The sequence below is a fragment of the Oncorhynchus mykiss genome, chromosome 10 (genome assembly GCF_013265735.2).
Source record: "Oncorhynchus mykiss isolate Arlee chromosome 10, USDA_OmykA_1.1, whole genome shotgun sequence".
NCBI classification, from domain to species: domain Eukaryota; kingdom Metazoa; phylum Chordata; class Actinopteri; order Salmoniformes; family Salmonidae; genus Oncorhynchus; species Oncorhynchus mykiss.
Genome location: NC_048574.1, coordinates 42,862,354 through 42,886,213, shown reverse-complemented (window position 1 = coordinate 42,886,213; position 23,860 = coordinate 42,862,354). Strand labels below are relative to the sequence as shown.

Below are 23,860 nucleotides of genomic sequence, written 5' to 3'. Positions count from 1 at the left end.
AATTGGTACAGCAAACCTATTAGATAGGATCTCTAGTCAAATCAAATAATTTATGTAGTTCCCCCATGTCGCAACCTGTCCTACGTGGGACTTCAGGTAGATCGTAACCTAGAAAGTCGACAAAAAGTACACCTGTAACAAAGAACATACATTTTCCCCAGTGAGCCCCTTTCTAAAAACAGATGGTCACATCATTAACTTGCCTTCTGTGAATCTCTGGTGGTCAGCGCAGTATCGTTCTGCAACACTGAAGAATCTGGTCTTCTGTGTCAAGGTCGTCCTCAATGTTGTCTTTTCTTGTGGCGAATGCCCAGGGAAAGGCAATCCTTGAGGAATACTGTCCAGTGAAAGAGTAAATACAACGAGACGGGGCATACTCAGTCAACAAAGCTGTCCATCCCCCAACACTCGGCTCTGTGATTTGATAAATGTTCAACTAGACCCAACAAAAGCACAAGATGAACAAGCTTCACAACTGACCCCACCCGTACCAATGAGTCCATTGTCCAGTAGTTTTGGATTTCAATGGATCCAATTGTAGGCCTGTGTTAAAAAAAATTGTAAAAAATGTTCTCCTCATTTTAGTAGTTTATTTTCTAGAACATTCAATAATTCTCGTTAGAAGTCCATTTAACATCAGGAGGCCTCCAGTCACATGGTCCAAGCATGCCAAACCCCATGAGACACGTAGCACAGCATTTTGTAAAAGGGTGGGAAAATCAGCTAGGGCAAGGACGCAAGAGGCCGGCCTGATGAACAAGTCTCTGTTGGAGGTACAAGGAGAGCGAAAGGAGTCCGATTTTTGACTCCTCTCTGCCCATCTCAGGTTCTCTCCATCTCACTCCATCCCATGGCATCTAATGATAGCCACATATTACATTATCACAGCCCCCCAAAACTAATATCCATTCCCCTTGATAATTTTTTTTTTGTGTGTGTGTGGGGGGGGGGCTTTTTTTCCATTAAAAATATAATCCAGACCGGTTAAAGCGAAGACCGTTTCAGTTTGCTGATGACGTACCGATCATTCCTCTGCCCACATCTTCAAAAACTCAATTGTCACAAGATTTAGGCAATGAGGAAAAGCAAGAGATCATTCATGAATAGTAACAACCCAGACATTCAAAGATAAAAAAAAAAAGGAGACCAATTTCTCTTAAAAAAAAAAAAACACACGACTGCTACATTTCCCATGCTAGTTCCTCGTGTGTGTTGTATCGAGGACGACAACATGGCGGTGGACAGATGTCTTCATCTTATTAGGATGTGTTTCTCAGAGAGCAGTAAGAGAAGGCAGTGTTCAGCCGTGTCCATCTTGGTTTCATTTACAGTAGCTCATCTTCTGGGATTCTAATACTTCTTCAGCAAAACTCTACTCATTAGCTCCAAAATATTTGTTTAAAGTCTGGCTTCATCTCAATGCACTGTTGTACATTTCAGTTTTTTTGGAATACATTCATTTCCACACCCAGATTTTTTTTTTTTTTTTAAGTAAAAATAATTACCATAAGAGGCAAAAAAAAAAAACTAAAACAACAATATAAAAATACAATAGTGTAGCAGCTTCAAAAGTGCTCCATATCAAGTCCAAATACTTTCACTTTGTTTAAAAACTGACATTCTATTCAAAAAGCAACACAAAGACAGGACTCTAGCTATCGATACTAGGGTTAACATACGCAGTGGCAATCGTCTGCAAAACTGCCTGGAAGCAGGAAAGCAAGACCTCAACACTGACATGTCGTTAAAGGCAATAGATCCCCTTGGAAAATGCAAGGGACTTCTCTGGTCTTACCAACTCTCATAACCACAAGGAAGAGAACGATTAAACAGAACTGTATGGTTCTTTAAACGAGAGAGAGTGACTTAACTGCAGTAAAATACACCTCGGAAATCTGCCTTGAATCATAAGATCTGTTTTCACAGTTGTATCAGCGAATCAGAGCCCATGGACCGTCGTGACTCACCATGGAGAATGAGGGCAGCAATGCACCAATGACAAAACACAGACGGCCAGACGGGTAACTGGACACCAAAGCAAAAGACCTTCAATGAAGTCATTTAGGGGATGAGGAGCTGGTGAAAGATTGGTTGAAAAGAGCCCTCTCCACTCTCGCTTAGAGACTCCATGTACAAAACATACACATTCATTGGCTACCAATCACTCATACATCTGACATGGGCACACATTGCATACATTCTTCAAAGTAAAAAAAATTCATGGAACAACGTAAAAACATGGCCTTTTTATGCATCTCTGTAAGCAATAAAAATTGTGCAGGCTTTAAGTCTACCACACAAACCCACCAGCATTCAAAGAAATGTTTTCTTCCAATACTTATCTACAACTAGTTTTGTTTATCTAAGTGCAAACCTTCAAGTTTTTTTCTTAATAAAATGCAATTTGTTATAGCTTTACATTTTATATAAAAACTTAAAGAAAAAAAAAAGTATATACTTTCCAAAAGAAGTCCTCATCACCCGACATTATTATTGGAGATGTAACCTCCAGTTCCTTACTTAGGTATGTTTGCACACACACATCCACATGTGTGTATTCATATTGTAGACACAATATGCACATTTTGCATCCTAAAAACAAGAAAACAAACTGGCAAAACTTCATTTCAAATATTGAAACCCTGTGATAAAGTGCATTAGTTTAGTTTAAGGTGCTTAACTGTAAGAAGTGCAGGAGGGTACTCCTCTGCACCCCCCCCCCCCCCCTCCCCTCACACAGAGATGAGAGAAAAAAACACTACTTTTCCAGGTCCTCATCTATGAGGGGGCAAAGTAGCTCAGCAGTGCACATTCGTCATTGTCTGTGTGGGTGAGTGTTTGTGTCAGTGTGTGTTTTAATCCAGGTGTAAGGCCTCAGGTGGATTCAGGTAGATGCTGTGGATCAATAATCCTCCACTGTTTCCATCTCACCCAGGTTCATCCTGTCCCCAGCACCCAGGAATGAATATCCTGCAGGACAAAACACCACAGTTCATCTCTATATCCACAACTAATATGGAATCTACTACTTTTCAGTTGGAAAGTTACCCTCTCCCAGGTTACTGGTATACACACACAAATACACAATACTTCAACTCTATGTAGAGTTTACTTTTTACTGTGCTGAGACATTTAATACATGTACTGTGGGTATTATTATTATTATTATTATTGACCGAGTGTCTAAATACCTAAGATGCTAGGGTCAGAGTGAAGCATCATGGTCTGTTTCTTCTTCATCTTTGCAGCCTGACTGTCATACATTCCTCCCTTTCCCATCTGGGCTGCCTGGAACATGGACTACATAACAGGGGTTTTGCTCAATCAAATAAGTGGTGTAGAGCATGAGAAGAGTATAGATGTGATTACATCAAGAAAACAAATGCATGTTGATGACCAAATGGTCATGAACTGAGGACAGAGCCTACCTGGACGGAGCCTACCTGGATAGGAAAGTTGGACAGCCCTGAAACTTCCTTTGATAGCTGGTGAGGGAAAGGGATGGTGGTTACTGATAAGCTCTTCTACGCATACACAACCACAGAACAAAATAGAAATGCAACAATTTACAGTTCATATAAGGAAATCAGTCAATTGAAATGAATTAGGCCATAATCTATGGATTTCACATGAATGGGAATAAACATATGCATCTGACCAACAGATATATCTATCTTTTTTTTTTTTAAAGTGTCTGGTGTGACCACCATTTGCCTCATGCAGCACAACATCTCCTTCGCATAGTTGATCAGGCTGTTGATTGTGGCCTGTGGACCGTTGCCCCATTCCTCAATGACTGTGCAAAGTTGCTGGATATTGTCAGGAACTGGAACACGCCGATGTACGTCGATCCAGCGCATCCCAAACATGCTCAACGGGTGACAAGTCTGGCCATGAAAGAATTGGGACATTTTCAGCTTCCAGGAATTGTGTTTAAATCTTTGCGACATTGGGCTGTGGATTGTGATGCTGAAACATGAGGTGATGGCAGCGGATGAATGGGCCTCAGGATCGATCTCGTCACGGTATCTCTGCATTCAAATTTCCATTTATAAAATGCAATCGTTTTCGTTGTCCATAGCTTATGCCAGCACATAACATAACCCCACCATGGGGCACTGCGTTTACAATGTTGACATCAGCAAACCCCTCGCCCACACGACGCCATCTGCCCGGTACAGTTGAAACCGGGATTCATCCGTGAAGAACACACTTCTCCAGCGCGCCAGTGGTCATTGTAGGTGAGTATTTGTCCTTTGAAGCCAGTTGCAACACCGAACTGCAGTCAGGTCAAGACACTGGTGAGGACGACGAGCACACAGATGAGATTCCTTGCGATAGTTTCTGACAGTTTGTGCAGAAATTCTTTGCATGCACAAACCCACAGTTTCATCAGCTGTGTGGCTGGTCTCAGATGATCCAGCAGGTGATGAATCCAGATGTGGCGGTCCTGGGCTGGCATGGTTACACATGGTCTGTGGTTGTGAGGCCAGTTGGACATACTGCCAAAGGTGGCTTATGGTAGAGAAATTAACATTAAATTCTCTGGCCACAGCTCTGGTGGACATTCCTGCAGTCAGCATGCCAATTGCACACTCCCTCAACTTGAGACATCTGTCGCAAAACTGCACGTTTTAGAGTGGCCTATTGTCCCCTGCACAAGGTGCACCTGTGTACTGATCATGCTGTTTAATCAACTTCTTGATATGCCACACCTGTCAGGTAGGTGGATTATCTTGGCAAAGGCAAAATGCTTACTAACAGGGATGTAAACATTTGTTCACAACATTTGAGAGAAACAAGCTTATTGTGTATATGGAATATTTTTGGGATCTTTTATTTAATCTCATAAAACATGGGACCAACACTTTACATGTTGCGTTTATATTTGTGTTCAGTATAACTAGGAATAAAGTGACAGATAGTAAACAGTAGCAGCAGTATATGTGATGAGTCAAAAAATGGTTGTTCGAAAAGGGGTCAATGCAGTCATATGGCTTGGGGGTAGATGCTGTTTAGGGTTCTGTTGGTTCTAGACTTGGTGCATCTCTACCGCTTGTCGTGCGATCGCAAAGAGAACAGCCTATGATGACCTCTATACCAGTGGGTCTGGATGGCATGGAGCTCAGCTACAGTGATGTACTGGGTAGCACCTACCCTCTGTAGGGCCTTGCCAAGTTGTCATACCAAGTGCAGATGCAGTCACTCAAAATGCTCTCAATGGTGCAGCTGCAGAACTTTTTGAGGATCTGAGAGCCCATGCCAGGTCTTTTCAGCCTCGTGTTACTTGAGAACCAATGTTGGACTTTCAAATCAAAGTTTATTTGTGAAACCAACACTTTATATTTTTGTTCAGAATACATACAACACACACCTGTTGTTGCTGCTGTTGTCTCTGGTGGTTGGCTTTCTGTTTGGCTCGGCGCTCCAGGAACTGCTTGGCGAACTCTTTGGCTTCCATGGTGTCGCCCAGGTAGGAGCGGATAAAGTCATGGACCTCGTAGGGAGACTCCACCTCCTTCAGGTAGGCCACGATGGTTGCCACTGCTCAGAGGACGACAACAGACATTTACACTTAACCCCAGGGGGAAAGAAAGGCCAAGTGCTGGAGTCAGGCAACTAAGGAGATGTTTGTGTAGGTGTGAAGGACAGTGAAGACATTTGACAGATCCAGTGATGTAGGAAAGGAGTGCGTTCGTTACCGTCCAGTGAGGAGGAGGAGTTGTTAGCGGAGGTGTTGAGTGCGTGCAGCATCTGTTCACACCAGGTGGTGAAGCCATCCTGGGGCTTCATGCCCTGCAGCAGTTTCAGCAGCTTGTCCTCCTCCTCTGTACGCTTCTTCCTCAGCATGTACTGCTCACTGCAGGGGGACACGGAAGCAACCATTACGCACATACAGAAACGCAGGCCTTCGAATAGTTTACATGCACACAAAATGCTAACGCGAGGCTTTGAACAGACGCATGCACACAGCGTGAGCGCGCACACAGGGAGGAGTACCTGAGAGATGGGCTGCTGCGGCTGTTCTTCATGCCCATATTGCGGAGGCTGTTTTGGTTCTTCACAGCCTCCTCCCAGACACCCATCCCTCCAGAGCTGCCTTTGGGCTCCATGCCCCCACCAGACCACATGCCCACAGACCCCTCACCCCACTGGCCCATCGACAAGCCTCCATGCTGGGGTAGAGAGAACAGAGGAACATCTGTCAGTGGTCACACTGCAGAGAGCACCACAAGAATTATGACTGAATGATCACAGTGAATTATTGTTACGTTTGTTTGTGTCAATTAATCCCATAAGGGATGGGTTTGCCAATGGGCGATTTGACACGGAAATAAAATGTAATTTATTCACATGGGCATTGTAATAAATATCCTCAGATTACACATTTCTTCTCAGGAAACTACTAGTGTGTCAATTAATCCCTGCTTTGAAATGGAATAGACTTGACAGCCCGTGTAAAGGTTTTGGGGTTGTGTGCGTCTCCTCACCCTGTCTCTCTGATGCTGGGCCCTCTGGTGCTGGGCCTGCTGTTTGAGCAGCCTTTCGGTCTCCAGCTCCAGCAGGCCGAGGCTCTTGCCTTGTTTGGAGAGGGCTGAGGCCTGGGAGCCGCTCCACCCTGATCCAGAGACACACCCTGGTGCCCCGGGCTGGGCCTGCTGCAGCAGCTTCATGATCAGCTCCTGCTGCTGCCGACACTGCTGCTTACGCCTGTACAGCTCCTCCTCATCACGCCTCTTCTGTTCCTCCTGCTGCCTCCTCTTCTCGACCTGCCGCTTGCGCTCCTCCTCCTCTCGCTTGGCCCTGAGTTCAGCCTCACGCCGGTCCTGGAGCTGCGGTACAGCAGATGAACACACACACAGAGAGAGCGAGCGAGAAAGAGAGAGTCAGACCGAGAGAGACAGGGAGACCGAGAGAGACAGGGAGACCGAGAGAAAATGAAAAGACGGTACCTTCTGTAGCTGCTCCAGAGATGGCCCCTGAGTGGAATGACTCATGGTTAAGTCCCATAGGTTGGCCTCACCACCTAGAAAGGGCCACAAACACATTACTGCCATACAATGACAATATGTACAAGGACATCTGTGTGAATAAATATATTTATAGCTGAGGTGCATCAGTGTGGGGGGGATATGAAATATTGAGTGCATTGAGCAGAATATTCTCTTCAAAACTGGTTGAATGGCTATTTTTTTAACCATGTAGGCACCTGCCAATTACTACAAGTAGGATAAACTACACCTGCTGAGAATCACTTGCCTCCAACAAAATTAATAACAATTTAGCATTTTACCCAGGCCACTTTAATTAAGTTCAAAATCATCACGTGAGATTCGATTTTTGTTTTTGTCCTGTGCATTTGTAAATCAAATATGCTTGAACACAAAAAAAAGTTTAATTCAAACTTATTCTAGGGGAAAAAGCAAATCATGTGTGGGTTCCAATATATATATATATATGACTGCATAAAGTGTGCTTATATAAAGGTGTATGTGAAGCAGGGAAGATGCATCGTGTTCCTCTTTAGTACCTGACTGCTGGGAGGCCGAGGTATGCATGTCCCACATGGACCCATTATCAGGTACTGACATGGACCTGTTCATCAAGGGCATCATGCTAGAATCTCCACTCCTGCAAATACACACATTAGTACACTCACATACATTGTGTGTGTGTGTGTGTGTGTGGGTGCGTGCGCGTACCTGTTCATGTGCTGGAACCTCATCTGTAGTTGCTGGTATAGAGCTGCAGTGGCTGCCTGCTCCAAATGTTTCTTAAGCAGCTCCTGGTCCATATTGCCCTAGAGAATAACATGACCTACAGGGTTACCATACTGACCGTACCACAGTTCCAGACAACACCCAAGCACACCACTATGCAACTGATTATCTGCTCTGATAGACATGTTAGAGCTACAGGAGAGCTCTTCAGTAGATTTAGCCTCGGCCACTGAGGTACCCTGCTATAAATTCCTCACAGAAAATAAGTTTACCACAGTCAAGTATCTGTGCCTTTGCAGTACTTGAATTAGCCAACCAACCAGTGAACAGAAACAAGAAACACCCAGACAGACATGTGCTCGTTGACTCACAGAGGACCCCCGAGATGGTGGGGGCTGTCTCACCAGGAGGGGCGGGGGGGATGGGCCGGGGGAGAAGGGCACGCGGCCCCACATTTTGATGACGTCACCCAGGGGTTGGAAGCCCTCATCACAACCCCTCTTTACCAGCAGGGTCATGGTGAAGTAGCCGGCCTGGAACCACTCACACATCTCCACCGTGGAGAAAGGACCTGGACCGGGGGAGGGAAGGGAATGGTTATGACAAAACAAGATGACAATGTGATAAAGTATCTGTAAGATATAAGCAACAAGTAGTGATATGTAAAAAATAAAATAAAAATTAAATCACTGAACGTGTGCACGCGCACATATACAGTAGGGCAAAAAAGTATTTAGTCAGCCACCAGTTGTGCAAGTTCTCCCACTTAAAAAGATGAGGCCTTTTCATCATAGGTACACTTCAACTATGACAGACAAAATTAGAAAAAAAATCCAGAAAATCACATTGTAGGATTTTTTATGAATTTATTTGCAAATTATGGTGGAAAATAAGTATTTGGTCACCTACAAACAAGCAAGATTTCTGGCTCTCACAGACCTGTAACAACTTCTTCAAGAGGCTCCTCTGTCCTCCACTCATTACCTGTATTAATGGCACCTGTTTTAACTTGTTATCAGTATAAAAGACACCTGTCCACAACCTCAAACAGTCACACTCCAAACTCCAATACGGCCAAGACCAAAGAGCTGTCAAAGGACACCAGAAACACAATTGTAGACCTGCACCAGGCTGGGAAGACTGAATCTGCAAGAAATCAACTGTGGGAGCAATTATTAGGAAATGGAAGACATACAAAACCACTGATAATCTCCCTCGATTTGGGGCTCCACGCAAGATCTCACCCCGTGGGGTCAAAATGATCACAAGAACAGTGAGCAAAAATCCCATAACCACACGGGGGGACTTAGTGAATGACCTGCAGAGAGCTGGGACCAAAGTAACAAAGCCTACCATTAGTAACACATTACGCCGCCAGGGACTCAAATCCTGCAGTGCCAGACGTGTCCCCCTGCTTAAGCCAGTACATGTCCAGGCCCATCTGAAGTTTGATAGAGAGCATTTGGATAATCCAGAAGATTGGGAGAATGTCATATGGTCAGATGAAACCAAAATAGCCGTGTTTGGAGGACAAAGAATGCTGAGTTGCATCCAAAAAACACCATACCCACTGTGAAGCATGGGGGTGGAAACATCATGCTTTGGGGCTGTTTTTCTGCAAAGGGACCAGGACAACTGATCCGTGTAAAGGAAAGAATGAATGGGGCCATGTATCGTGAGATTTTGAGGGAAAACCTCATTCCATCAGCAAGGGCATTGAAGACGAAACGTGGCTGGGTCTTTCAGCATGACAATGATCCCAAACATACCACCCGGGCAACGAAAGAGTGGCTTCGTAAGAAGCATTTCAAGGTCCTGGAGTGGCCTAGCCAGTCTCCAGATCTCAACCCCATAGAAAATCTTTGGAGGGAGTTGAAAGTCCGTGTTGCCCAGCAACAGCCCCAAAACGTCACTGCTCTAGAGGAGGTCTGCATGGAGGAATGGGCCAAAATACCAGCAACAGTGTGTGAAAACCTTGTGAAGACTTACAGAAAATGTTTGACCGCTCATTGCCAACAAAGGGTATATAACAAAGTATTGATATAAACGTTTGTTATTGACCAAATACTTATTTTCCACCATAATTTGCAAATAAATTCATTAAAAATCTACAATGTGATTTTCTGGATTTTTTTTTCTCATTTTGTCTGTCATAGTTGAAGTGTACCTATGATGAAAATTACAGGCCTCTCATCTTTTTAAGTGGGAAAACTTGCACAATTGGTGGCTGACTAAATACTTTTTTGCCCCACTGTATATCTAAAAAATTTATATGTGTCTACCTTGGATCTCTCCCTGGGGATCCTTGTAGAACCACTTCATGGCTGCCTCGTGGGAGAGGGGCAGGGCACAGTCCCTATGGGTCGAGTGTGTGTGTCCAGCGGCGTGCGTGTGAGAGTGTGGGGCTGGGTGTATGTGAGAGTGAGAGGTGATTGTGTGGCTCTCCTGTAGTGCTTGAGTGAAACACTCCTCCTCAAGGGACGTGTCCTGCAGTGAGGCCACCATCTTTTCAGCCTCCTACAAGGGAGTAAATAAATATGAACATTTACATCACACACATTCCCCCAGTATACAAGCGTAATCATACGCCTGACAATAGATCCGGTATTGAACGTCCAATCAAATTTATAGGGTACTGCAACCCGCCTCGTACCTGTTGCAGGTGCTTCATGCCCTCGTCCTCCTCTGCTTCTCCCCCTGTTGAGGGGAGGAGAGATCCGGAGGGAGGAGGCATCAGGCTGGAAGTGGTGGTGGAGGGGGGGTCTGGGCTGAGCTGGGCACCACTCCCTGGAAGTGGGCAGCCTATGAGACCAGAGAGAACAGGGGTAGAGAGGATGAGACATGTACTACTGTAATAGGGCCACGACTGATCATACAGGTGAAACATCTTCTGGAGCAGATACCAACTGATGCACACACAACACAGTGAAGATGCTTCACAACATCAGTAATTCAATATTTACCTTCAGCGGGCACATAGTTTGTTTTGGTGGGATGGGAGATAGGTGCCTGTGTGGCGCAGGGGGCAGGAAGAGGGTCTGAGGGTGGAGAGCCAGAGATGGCAGGAGGAGAAGGAGTCTTGTACTTATCTTCTCCTTCACCTGCTGCTTCACATTCATCTAGATGAAAGGAGTAGAGGGACAATAGGTCTTCTATAAATGCATAAAATATATTCTGTTAATTGTTATACTAAAGCCAGGGAAAGCATCCAGTCTAACCTCTGTCAGCGTTGTTGTCCTTGCCTCCCTGATCATTCTCCTCCTCTTCCTCCAGAGCTTCAAACTCCAGATCCTCTTCAGTGATGGTGTCCTTACAGTCTTTCTGCTAAGACAAGCACGAGGCTCAGAATAGACGTACAAATAACATGCAAATACACACACGGACAAACACAGACAGATATGACAGCAGGCCAACAGACACGCACCTTGATGCACATGAAGGCCCCAGAGGAGTCAAAGGTTCCCATCTCTCCATCCTCCTCGTCGGTGCACCACTCAGGAAGGCCGTCCCTGTCGGATTCCCTGCGGGGGCCCTCGCCGTCACGGAATTCAAACTCAAACTTTCTCCGGCCGCCACGATCACGCCAGCCTGCAGAACGAGGACCTCCATCTGTGTTGTTGAGGGAGTCTCCATCAGACATAGGGAAACATGCACAAATGCATTCTGGGTAGAGGTGTATGAGTGGTAATATGTACCATATATATATGTACCATCTCGGCGGGATCCTGCAACTCTCCAAGCTGGCTGCTCTCCTCCTGCTGCTGCTGCCGCCTCTTCCTCCTCCTCTCGGAGGGTACGCCAGTTGTCGCTGTCAGCACGCCAGGAGTCCTTCCTGCCCGGAGGCCCCGCCTCTTCGAACCCTGGACGCACTACTTCAGCACACCTGATTGGCTTCTCAAACCTTGGCCTCTCAGCTCTGACAGAAGGAAAGACCAGTTAACGGGATAGTTTAACACCTTGAGTGTAGAATATGGAAAACTAAACATACACAATTAGCCATCAATATGATTGAATGATAACCATCTGGGGGTGAGGGCAGTGTAGTTTAGGACAATGAGGGCAACATGGACAGTGAGCCTACCGGTCATCCCAGCTTTGGCTGCGGAGCATTTCCCGGCCACGACCGAAGCCCACCTCTCCTTCATCAGGACCTCCAGGAACTCTTTGGTAGAACGCACCTTCACCTCTCCCTCTCCCTACCCAAACACATAAATCCATTATAGGGCACATTCAGCAGGGGAATACATAACCAGCAGATCTGACCTGCTTGCTTACAGCTCCACTAGGGTCGGACGGGGTTCCTGTGTAGATAAAGAAACCGCAGAGCCGGCATGAGATATGGCGCAGAAAACGTATCTCAATCCAAGAATGAGAAATGCGCTGTACTCCAAGTTGCCTATTATCCCAACTGTTACACTGAGATTGAACTGCTAGTTAAATAAACTGCCCTTTTCATACTCATGCTAGTTAGCAATAGCCACAGCAGCCATTATGGAATGCCATGTCGCATTGAACAACAAAGGAGATGATTGGCTGACACTGTCTTTTCCAAAATGACTGCTGTGGCTTCTGCTACCAAGCATTAGAACGAAAAGGGCAATTTTCCAAATAAACAAGCAGTCGTTCAATCTCGGTGTAAGAGATACGTACCCCTTTTTTCAATTTTTGCCTAAAATTACATACCCAAATCTAACTGCCTGCAGCAAGGACATGCATGTTCAAGGCCATCAGACTGTTTAAACAGCCACCACTAACATTGAGTGGCTGCTGCCAACATACTGACTCAACTCCAGCTCACTTTAATAATGGAAATGGATGTAAAAAATGTATCACTGGCCACTTTAAACAATGACACTTAATATGTTTACAGACCCTACATTACTCATCTCATATGTATATACTGTACTCTGAATCATCTACTGCATCTTGCCATCTTTATGTAGTACATGTTTCACTAACCACCAAACTATGCAACTTATGTTTACATATCCTACATTACTCATCTCATATGTATATACTGTACTCTATACCATCTACAGCATCTCGCCTATGCTGTTCTGTACCATCACTCATTCATATATCTTTATGTACATATTCTTTATCCCTTTACACCTGTGTGTATAAGGTAGCAGTTGTGGAATTGTTAGGTTAGATTACTCGTTGGTTATTACTGCATTGTCGGAACTAGAAGCACAAGCATTTCGCTACACTCGCATTAACATCTGCTAACCATGTGTATGTGACAAATAAAATTGGATTTCTTGATACCATTTGAAAGGAAACACTGAAGTTTGTGGCAATGTGAAATTAATGTAGGAGAATATAACAGATCTGGTCAAATATATTACAAAACAAAAAACATGCGTTATTTGTTTTTTTAATCATTGAAATGCAAGAGGTGTTATTTAGATTTTGGCATGCAGACAGCAGTGTGTGTGCAACGTGTCAGACTGATCCAGATTACATTACTACACGATACTTTGTACCAAGTCTGCCAGGAGTTTTGGTCAATTGATACATTTTCAAGTACATAAGTATAGAGAACATACAAAAAAGCTATGGTAATAAAACATTTAAGTTTACAGAATCCCAGGAATGTCATACATGATGGATCATTAGCTTATACACATCTAGATGGCCGGGCGGGTGGATGTGGAGCCAGAGACGGCCACGGGGTCAAACCGTAGACCCCAGTTCCTACATTTGAACATAGTTTTGTTTGATAAAATACAATTTTATCATAAAATGTATCTCCGGGACCCTCTGGATGACAAATCAGAGCAAGATTATTGAAGTACATAATTTACCTTCTGAGGTGAATGGGTCAAACAAGTCACCTTGATAAAAGTTGTGTTGTGCACTCTCCTCAAACAATAGCATAGTATTTTTTTCACTGTAATAGCTACTGTTAATTGGACACTGCAGTTGGATTAACAAGAATTTAAGCTTTCTGCCCACATAAAAGAAATGTCTAAGTCCTGGAAAGTTGGCTGTTGCATACAACATTCTAGTCACATTAGCGCAAGTTAGTAACAACCGTCCCAGTTTAGGGGCACCAGTCCCGTAGAGGTTAATGGGACAATTCAGAGTACAATGCATTTCTCATCCCTGGATCAAGGTGCGTTTTCCGAGCCATATCTCGCACCGGCGACAGTGTTTAATTCTACACAAGAAGCCTGTCCGACCCTAGTGCAGCTGTAAGTAAGCAGGTCTGATCTGCTGGTTAGTGAATACATTTCTATATGTAGAGTTGCACCGTCCTGATCACTCCAGGTGGTGACTGACCTCTACCTCCTCTGATGCATCCTCCACGGCCCCTAGACACGCCTACAGGGGCAGCCCCGCCTCCCTTTCCCATCAGCCTCAGCACAGCCACACTGTTCACAGACATGGAGAAGTTTCTCTGCAGGACAAAAGGCAGGAGGGTCGATGACGTTAACGCTGAATGACGTTTTGTCAACCTACAGTGAAGCAGGATCTGATCAGCATATTGTGGGTAAAAGTAGCATCTAGGAGCTGAGATTTGAGAGAGCTGATCCTGGCCAAATGCTTCAGTGCATCAGAGCGGTGAACCTCTGACTCACTAACAGCTCCTATATCTCCTGCAGTCTCACCTGCTCCTCCTCAGTTAGAGGCTCCAGGGCCAAAGGCTGCACAGGCTCATCCTGCATGATAGCAGCAAACTCCTTATCCTGCATGTCCTCTGGGGGCTGACAACACAGTTTGCTTTACTTCATACTAGGGCTGGGACGATACCAGATTTGTGACACTCGTTAGTATCGTGGCAAGGAAACAAAACACGAAGCGGACTTAACTTCAATAAAACAGCCCTATTGTGGGAAACAGACGTGGTCACCCAGAGGCATATTTTCCAAGTTTAAGCACAATATTTTGCACAGAGCAGGTTTTTAAAAGACCAAAGAGTTGTCTGCTTCGTGTTGTCCTTTTTGCCATGGAAAAAAATATCAGAATACTGGCATCGTCGCAGCACTACTTCATGTCCATTAGTCATAGCCAGCCAGCAATCTTTAATATAAACACCTGTATTGGAATCTTCATTATAAAAGAGTGAATCACACATTACCGTACATAAGCTCACCTTGTTATCTTTTATATAAAGTGCTAGCATCTCCTCGCGGCCATAGCGATAATCAGCCAGCTTGGACTTTGGCATGGCTGGAGAAGGAGGGGGGGACGTCACACTCCCCCCTCTGGATAGTGCACGGAGCCTGGGGACAAGAAATCACCATAAGTACAATCCATGCATCAATAACACTTCAAATGCAATCATTATTACTGACATAATAGTACTGGGCCATGTGTATGAGCATATCCATTTATTTATCTTCACCTCAAGTTTAGGTTGGATATGCATCGCCCATTATCTTCCCCTAGACAACTAAGGGCAACAAGCAGGAGCAAAATGAAAATACAGTACACAATACACCACGGGTGAGGATTAGCTTTTAGTACAATCTGGATATGTCGGGTTGTTGGCAACATAGCAAGAATTTATGTTTCTGGTGTTCTAGTGAATGATTGGAGGGATGAGAAGTCCAAGTTGCAAAAACATCCCGAGTGAGGCAGTTCTCAAGGAGAACTGGAGGCATCATATTATTTTAGTTCGATATATACAAGTTGAAAACAAAATGGATTTCTCTTTTCTTTACATTCTAAAATTTAAGATGACAGGTCATGCACTCACTCTGAAAACAAGACAATGGGGAAGGAGAAAATGTGGAAGGAAAAAATGCAGTGTGTTCACTGGTGTTGAGAAGGAGTAAATGAGGAAGAAAGGAGGGAGGAGAGAAGTGAAAGACGGGGAGTAACGGGAAGGACAGACGCGAAAGACGGGGAGGACAGACACGAAAGACGGGGAGTAAGGGGGAGGACAGACGTGAAAGACAGGGAAGACAGACGGGAAAGACGGGGAGTAACGGGGAGGACAGACCCGAAAGACGGGGAGGGCAGACGCGAAGGGACGGGGAGGGCAGACGCGAAGGGACGGGGAGGGCAGACGCGAAGGGACGGGGAGGACAGACGCGAAGGGACGGGGAGGACAGACGCGAAGGGACGGGGAGGACAGACGCGAAGGGACGGGGAGGACAGACGCGAAGGGACGGGGAGGACAGACGCGAAGGGACGGGGAGGACAGACGCGAAGGGACGGGGAGGACAGACGCGAAGGGACGGGGAGTAACGGGGAGGACAGACGGGGAGGACAGACACGAAAGACGGGGAGGACAGACGCGAGGGGGAGGACAGACGCGAAGGACAGACACGAAGGGACGGGGAGGACAGACGGGGGGTAACGGGGAGGAGAGACGTGAAGGACGGGGAGTAACAGGGGAGGAGAGACGTGAAGGACAGGGAGTAACAGGGGAGGAGAGACGTGAAGGACGGGGAGTAACGGGGGAGGAGAGACGTGAAGGACGGGGAATAACGGGGGAGGAGAGACGTGAAGGACGGGGAGTAACGGGGGAGGAGAGACGTGAAGGACGGGGAATAACGGGGGAGGAGAGACGTGAAGGACGGGGAGTAACGGGGGAGGAGAGACGTGAAGGACGGGGAATAACGGGGGAGGAGAGACGTGAAGGACGGGGAGTAACGGGGGAGGAGACACGTGAAGGACGGGGAGTAACGGGGAGGAGCGATGTGAAAGACAGGGAGTAAGGGGGGGCCTAAAATAGTGAAGATGCGCTTTAATTTACTGACATAAGAGCAAGTCAATGAAAAACAAGAGTTATTTATGGGCTACGAAGGTAAGCAGGGAGGAAAAAAGAATGACTACGTTAGAGAAGGAAGAGATGCGTCACCATTCTGGGCCGAAGTTAAGTGTTTCAGCAGTCATACTCCTCTCTTCAAATGGAGCTCAAGGCTTCTGTTGGCACAATATGGGTGTCAGTCAGACCATATCATGACACTGAGCCACATCATAATCATACAATCAACTGTCCACTTCAGGAGTAATAAAATACTATATATCTTGTACTACAAAGTTCAAAGATTTGTCCCAAATAACACACATCCCCAACATCCACATCAATGACAACGTTCTCACAATGTGTCTGGGCAATTTTACAGAGTGAGTAGCGCTCTAACCTTGTCCAGAGGACTGGACCAGTTTCGTCCAGATTCGATGAGGGAGTTAAAGGCTACTTGGTTCTTCAGTGTGCAGTGGGATTGTTCAGACCACACAAATCTGATATGCTGAGCAAATAGCTGCCAGGCTCAGGGAAAGGAGTTGGGTGAGGTGACGGAGGCGGCCAAACGTGACAGCTATCAAAAATAAACGAAAACTAAATGTTCATGGACAAACAGCACCAGTAATTACATCAACATTGAAGTTGATCATAATAATGACTATGAAGCAATATTGTGAAGAACAGCGGCTGCACAGGGAGAGGCAAGTGTCATCTTCACCGGCATGTATTATTCCTTCCACTTCTCACTGTCCTACTGCTTGATTATTTCCTCAGGGTCTATTAACCCTCCCTTTCCTCCAAACACCTGGGGAAACAACAGAGAGCGAGCGACAGAGAACAAGATATTCAATTCAGTGTTCACAAATGGCAAATTGAGTGTTGAGCATCCAAAGAATACTGACCAAATCTGCAGAAAGGTAGAGAGGATTATTATAACTGAGAAGGGTTTTCACTTTAGTCGCATACATTTCATTGACCGTTCGTACAATGTGACCACAAGTGTGCAGTACATTTCTCCTTGCTTAGATAAAGGCTAGCAACTACGCAGTTAGTTGTGACCTGCGCCCCATAAAAAGACATACCGTAGAGCCTACACAGGTTTCACCCATGTAGCTTGATGTTGACACCACAGCCAGCGGCTCCATGTGTAGCAATGTAAAGTGTGAGATAACTAATCAATGTTAAAAGTAATGTAAATTACGGAATTAAGTCAGCTAAAATGAGAACGAGTAGGCTACAACCAGTAACCAACACGTGTTTAATATGAATGGAGTTGTTGTCGATAAGGACGGGGAGTTCAGCAAAATATCCTCAACTAGCTAACACCTGGCTATTTTAAAGTATTATTAAATAGATTTGATACATTAAAGACAGGCACTGCCAGGTGGGATGATAGACAACCTATGACATTTTCAAGTTTGTCTAACTAGCTCGAGTCAGTGGCTACTTTTCCTCTCTCCCATGCACACACCACAGGCAGGTCCCTGCCAATTCCCGCTGCTGGGTAGGTATAATTTGGTGAACGTTCCAATAGGAATCTGTTCCAAAAACTTTGTAAAGAACAAGGATGCCAACAAACAATGCATACAAAGTAGCATGATCAATTCACCTAGCTAACTATCTGTCGAATAGGCATCAACTCACCACGTAGCTTATTCTTAAGTGATGACAGACATTTTCGGAATAAATGTGGTGAGTGAAAAACTAAACAAAATTGCCCACTGGCATCATATTCTGCCGCTATACAACTTTGTATGCGTTTGTTGGCAACAGTGTTATTTACAAAGATTTTGGAACAGACCCCTGTTGAAACGTTCCACAAATTATCCCCCCCTGCTATGCAGCAAACAAGTTTAAACAGAGTTGATTATAATTTTGTATCGTGTTTTTCGACTAAGCAATTTCCTGATATTATTTGAATAGGGAAATTACATCAAATGCGCATCCCATACTACGCGATGCTCAATGGAGTTGAGTGGCGAGGCGATGAGTTTTGGCGGAGTGAAGCCTACCTCCTACTACTATCAAGTCTATCAGTTGATACGTGTAAAAACAAACAAAAGTCCATTCTTTCATGTGTACCTATATTTGTTTTGTAACTTTTTTCTTCGGATGCTGCAATCTGTAGTTCGATTTTTTTAAATTAGCATTTTAGACAAACTCCGGCAATTGTTAACGCCAAAGGATCAGCCTCGTCATTGCACGGTGCAATTTGACACAGGTCACAGAATTAAGTTATCAAAAACGACAGATTGCAGAACCGAAAGAAAACAGGACGAACATAGGTAGAATTGACATTTTTGCAAGTATGGACTGATACCGAGTCGATGTAGTCGTCTCACCACTCAACTCCACTGAGTATCGTGATTGCGGCCCGCAAGTCAGGGCGTTCCTGCACGTGGGGGTTCTTGAACCCCTTTTTATACGTTTATTGGCCTATTTTAAGCACTTCTCCCACTCCGCCCACTCGTCTCGCCCAGGCTACATCTCAACTTTAGCCCGCGGCTTTGGCCTGTACCTTTTCCTAGCTAACGTTAGTAAACAAGCTAACGAATGCCTCACTAGCTAACATTGCTGCACAGTGTGCGGACAATGTCAACTATCTTGACACAATCCAGCATGAACAAAAATGAGAACGTTAGATTATTCCAAGCAGTTGCAATATATTGCAATATATTCCACAGCAGAACACGTTTCGTACATAATTGTTCCAAATTAGACACTCACCTTTCGTTGAAAGCTGGTCGCACTAGCTAGCCAGCCAAGTAGCCAGCTAGCCAGCTACAACCTAGCTAGCTGGTAGCTGCAAATTTTACGAAATTGAAATGTAGCTAGTTAAATCCAGTTAACATATACGTGTATTTCGCAACGATCTGTATATCTTAATGTTACTTCCTTTCAACTATTTGTTGAACGTTTGATTAATTAGCTATACTTTCCTCTGACCAACATTCGCTGCGAATATTTTCACAACTCGCTTTCTCTTCTTGTTTGTGTTTTAGAAAAATGGCCGCACTCTTTGCTTCATTTGACAGCTGTGTTTTTTCTTTTGTCAAGAATTCGCGCGATGGACAAACTAGTTATTGGTGGATTACCGCCACCTCTCGGGCTGGAGTGGGATAAACATGCCTCTCTCAATTCAGTTCAAATGGCTTTATTGGCATGGGAAACATATGTTTACAGTGCCAGAGCAAGTGAAATAAATTATAGTCAAAAGTGAAATAAAAAATAAATATTACACACAAAGGTTCCAAAGGAATATGGACATTTCAAATGTCATATTATGTCTATATTACATGTAACCATGTGCAAGTAGTTAAAGCACAAAAGGGAAAATAAATCATCAGAAATATGGGATGTATTTACAGCGGTGTTTGTTCTTCACTGGTTGCCCTTTTCTTGTGGCAACAGGTCACAAATCTGGCTGCTGTTATGGCACACTGTATTATTTCACCCAATAGATATAGGAGTTTATCAAAATCGGGTTTGTTTTCGAATTCTTTGTGGAGTCGTGAAACATGAGGGAAATATGTGTCTCTAATATGGTTATACATTTGGCAGAAGTTTAGGAAGTGCATCTCAGTTTCCACCTCATTTTGTGGGCAGTATGCACATAGCCTGTATTCTCTCTCTTTCTCTCTCTCACACACACACACACACACATACACAGTATAATCACTATTACAGGGGATTTGCATAGCCTAGTCTACCTATGAACAGAGATAGAGATACTTTCAATTTCAGAGACAAGTATACTGACAGCTCCTACTGCACCACTTCGTGAGCACTCTTCTCCATGGTTTCTTGCATCATAGCGCGAGCTCAGGCGTTGGCCTGGGTGTTAGTTCTGGTGATGGTGGAGGCAGAGGTACAGGAGAACTACTCACCTGCGTGCCGCGAGTTCATGTACATGGGCACACCACCACTGGGACTTGAGAACAAAGCACTAAAGAAGATTTGCCAGCGCTACAACGGCAAGCCACGTTTTGTCACCCTGTATGACACCTTCGATCACATCCCCGTCTATTCTGCCTACACGTTCAAGCGCTCTGACGGCACCAAAAAGGTTGATGTGCCCTGGATGTACGAGCCACAGGTATTTTGACAGTATCTTACATTATCTCTGCAACATTGCCTTGTGCTTGTGTCTACAGATGAATCATTTTGTTGTGTTATTGGCAACAATAAGATGTCGATGGTCTCTGTGCAAATATAACGAATAGTGAGCAATATACTGTTGTGAAAGAGTCCAGGAGAAAGAGTCCATGAGGGTTCACTGACTGAGATTCCTTTAGTACCACTGTTCGTTATCTTATTAAAGCTAAAGGTGTCCGCATACATGGGTTCGGTTTGCTTCTAACAGAACTCGACTAGGCAAAGTGAACGTATGTGCTCGCATACTCCCTAAAGACCTATGCTTGAAAAATGAGAAAAAAAACGGCAATTTTACTGCGCAAACTGTTTCTACTGGGAAGCATATGGTAAATTGTACCATAAAGTTTACCGTATGCTTCCCAGTAGAAACAGATTGCTCATCATGACAACATTTTGTGATGTTTTGGTCTTCGGCAGGTTTTTCTTCGGCTGTTGGGGAACACACATTCTTTTCTTGAGATAGGTCTAAGTTTGGTAGTTGAAGTCTATGCCCCTTCATCGGTAATTGCTCTACAGTACTACTCCTAGTAGGATTGGGAACTATGGACCCTATTCTTCAATTAAGTGTTTGCTGTCGTTCAACGAGAAAGGATTTGTTTTAATGCATATTTTTAAACTTGAGAAATACTGCACCAAACATCTTAGTTAATGTAAAATAAAAAACTAAGAACTCCTTGGCAAAAACTTCTAAATGAATTACAGATTTATTGATTTATCTTAGATTTATTCACACTGTTTTGAGGAAGTGTTCTGGCTATGTTGTTGCTACGGCGTATATAGAGGGACAAACCGTAATATTTCCTATTTTTTCTTGTTTTTCAAGCGAAGGTCTTTGAAGTAAGTATGCAAGGACAGATGTTCGCTTTCATCTAGCCGAGTTCTGCTAGGAACACTAAGAACCCAGGTCTGCTAGGAGCTCTAAGAACCCAGTTCTGCTAGGATCACTAAGAACCCAGTTCTGCTAGGATCACTAAGAACCCAGTTCTGCTAGGAGCTCTAAGAACCCAGTTCTGCTAGGAGCTCTAAGAACCCAGAACTGCTAGGAGCGCTAAGAACCCAGTTCTGCTAGGATCACTAAGAACCCAGTTCTGCTAGGAGCGCTAAGAACCCAGTTCTGCTAGGAGCTCTAAGAACCCAGTTCTGCTAGGAGCTCTAAGAACCCAGTACTACTAGGAGCTCTAAGAACCCAGTACTACTAGGAGCTCTAAGAACCCAGTTATGCTAGGAGCTCTAAGAACCCAGTTCTGCTAGGAGCTCTAAGAACCCAGTTCTGCTAGGAGCTCTAAGAACCCAGTTCTGCTAGGAGCTCTAAGAACCCAGTTCTGCTAGGAGCACTAACCCTCTGTTCTCTGTCAGCTCGCCACAGTGTCTGATTTTGGGGAGATGCAGCCCTTTCCTCAAGGCGACCTCCATCGCAGTTTTGAGGATGCCCAAGCGGTGCTGGAAGACTACTCCAACACAGTGAACTTTGAGCGTGGCCACCTAAACCCTGATGAGCACCAGTCTGACCCCAACGACAAGGCAGCCACTTACACCCTGACCAACGTGGTCCCTCAGGTCCGGGAGTTCAACATCGGCCCCTGGAAGACCCACGAGCACACCATACGCCGCCGCCTCAACAACTACTGCCGCGGCACCGCCTACATGGTCACTGGTGTCACCACCTCAGGGAACATGATCCGCCGCCACAACATTGACCGTGTGGCCGTTCCCACCTACCTGTGGTCAGCTTACTGCTGCATCGACTACGACCGCAACACGCCTTTTGAGGAGCGCACCAAGTTCCCAGCCTACGCGGCCCACGGTCTCAATGAGAAAGAGAGGCCTGAGGTGCTGGAGATGTCTGTTCAACAGCTGGAGAACTTCCTCAAGAGTGTCACCTTTGTGGACAAGACCTTTCAGATCTTCTATGATAACTGTGTATCCCCTGATAATGGCCTGCACATGACTTGACACTATACAAACAATTATGTGTAGCGTAATTTACTTAAACTATAATGTAATCAAAAAGGAGGTGAATCTGATGTGTTGTCTTACATGAATGCTTACGGTTTGCTTCATCCTTCTTCAATTATTTTCTCTCAGCACGCATATATCACAGTAACCTACATGATCGCTCGCCTCATATATCGAATATGTAGCCTGCAAGAAACATATTTTACAAATACATTAAATCAATCCAAGTAATGGTAATTGACAGTTTGCCTACTTATAAACCCTTTATAAACCAGTTAATCATATAAACCAGTAAGGTTTTACGTGGCAGATTTATATATATTTTTTTAAAGATCCCAGTTCTGACCAACACATGTTTTCGCATGTAAAGCTTCCTCAGCTTTTTAAAATCCTACTTTCTCCAATGACGTTCAATCATGTGCACAAGCTCCTTGTTTCTTGATGAATAAAGACTTTCACTCAATTTCCTTTTTTGTCTCTTTTCTTCAACTAGTAAGATAAAGAAAAGTCTTATTTTGCAATATGAAATATGTTTGGTTCAATAGCAAAAACACACTTATTGCAGGTAACACTGTAACTATCTGATGAATGTCCCTTGATTGCACTCACTCATCACTCACTCTCCTTTGTCTTTGGTCAAAGTCCACATGGAATCTCCTGTGTGCTTTATCTGCCTGTGGTATTGTGCTAATCTACCATTACCACTGCCTTGCTACTTAACCTCACCTGACACTGAAGGCCATATTTGTTCTCCAGAGATAGATTAGAGAGCAGGTTTTTACATTTTACAGTCTGCCAACCATGTCAAGACACACTTCTGTGTACATGGAGGAGATAGGAAAGACAGGAAAGACTGAAATGACAAGACAAAAGAGGCTTGTTGACAGAATGCTTAGCATATGTGTAATGGTCGTCTGATGAAGAAGGATCGGACCAAAGCGCAGCGTGGTAAGTGTTCATGATTTTTATTAACACTGAACACTAGAACAAAATAACAAAGTGAGAAACTACAACAAACAGTTCTGTCAGGTGCAGAAAACACTAAACAGAAAATAACTACCCACAAAACACAGGTGGGAAAGGCTGATTGAGAACCATACCCGGCCAAAACAAAGAAATACAAAACATAGAAAAATGAACATAGAATGCCCACCCAAATCACACCCTGACCAAACCAAAATAGAGACATAAAAAGCTCTCTAAGGTTAGGGCGTGACAACATGAGTGTTCCATACTACAGAGGGTGCTCAGTAAAATGAGTCCTCTCAGTACATTTCATGAAAGTGGGGTTATGATAGGTGATAGCCAATGAAAGGCCTGTCAT

General features: G+C 44.5%; 1 protein-coding gene and 1 pseudogene across 2 annotated transcripts; one reads left to right on the top strand and one right to left on the bottom strand.

Moving 5' to 3' along the window:
- Nucleotides 1-563: 563 nt before the first annotated feature.
- LOC110533937 lies at nt 564-19,446 on the bottom strand (annotated as a pseudogene). Its single transcript, XR_005053666.1, has 23 exons — nt 19,153-19,446; nt 16,823-17,230; nt 16,537-16,601; nt 14,821-14,950; nt 14,336-14,431; nt 14,013-14,124; nt 11,803-11,917; nt 11,432-11,637; nt 11,146-11,330; nt 10,940-11,045; nt 10,685-10,873; nt 10,375-10,523; nt 10,004-10,238; nt 8,126-8,292; nt 7,532-7,801; nt 6,954-7,027; nt 6,492-6,833; nt 6,001-6,176; nt 5,703-5,860; nt 5,375-5,544; nt 3,429-3,485; nt 3,192-3,300; nt 564-2,970 (listed from the first exon to the last, which is right to left on the bottom strand). The product of XR_005053666.1 is annotated as a GRB10-interacting GYF protein 1-like (transcript).
- A 652-nt stretch (nt 19,447-20,098) lies between these two features.
- On the top strand, nt 20,099-22,999 carry LOC110533116 (endonuclease domain-containing 1 protein-like). Its single transcript, XM_036934574.1, has 2 exons — nt 20,099-20,521; nt 21,937-22,999. The coding sequence occupies exons 1-2, from the start codon at nt 20,222-20,224 to the stop codon at nt 22,531-22,533; spliced, it is 897 nt and encodes a 298-aa protein (XP_036790469.1). The 5' UTR covers nt 20,099-20,221; the 3' UTR covers nt 22,534-22,999.
- Nucleotides 23,000-23,860: the final 861 nt, after the last annotated feature.

Coding starts and splice junctions, on each gene's coding strand:
- LOC110533116 (XM_036934574.1), top strand. CDS start 20,222: ATGGTTTCTTGCATCATAGCGCGAGCTCAGGCGTTGGCCTGGGTGTTA. Junction 20,522..21,936: donor CCTGGATGTACGAGCCACAG/GTATTTTGACAG, acceptor GTTCTCTGTCAG/CTCGCCACAGTGTCTGATTT.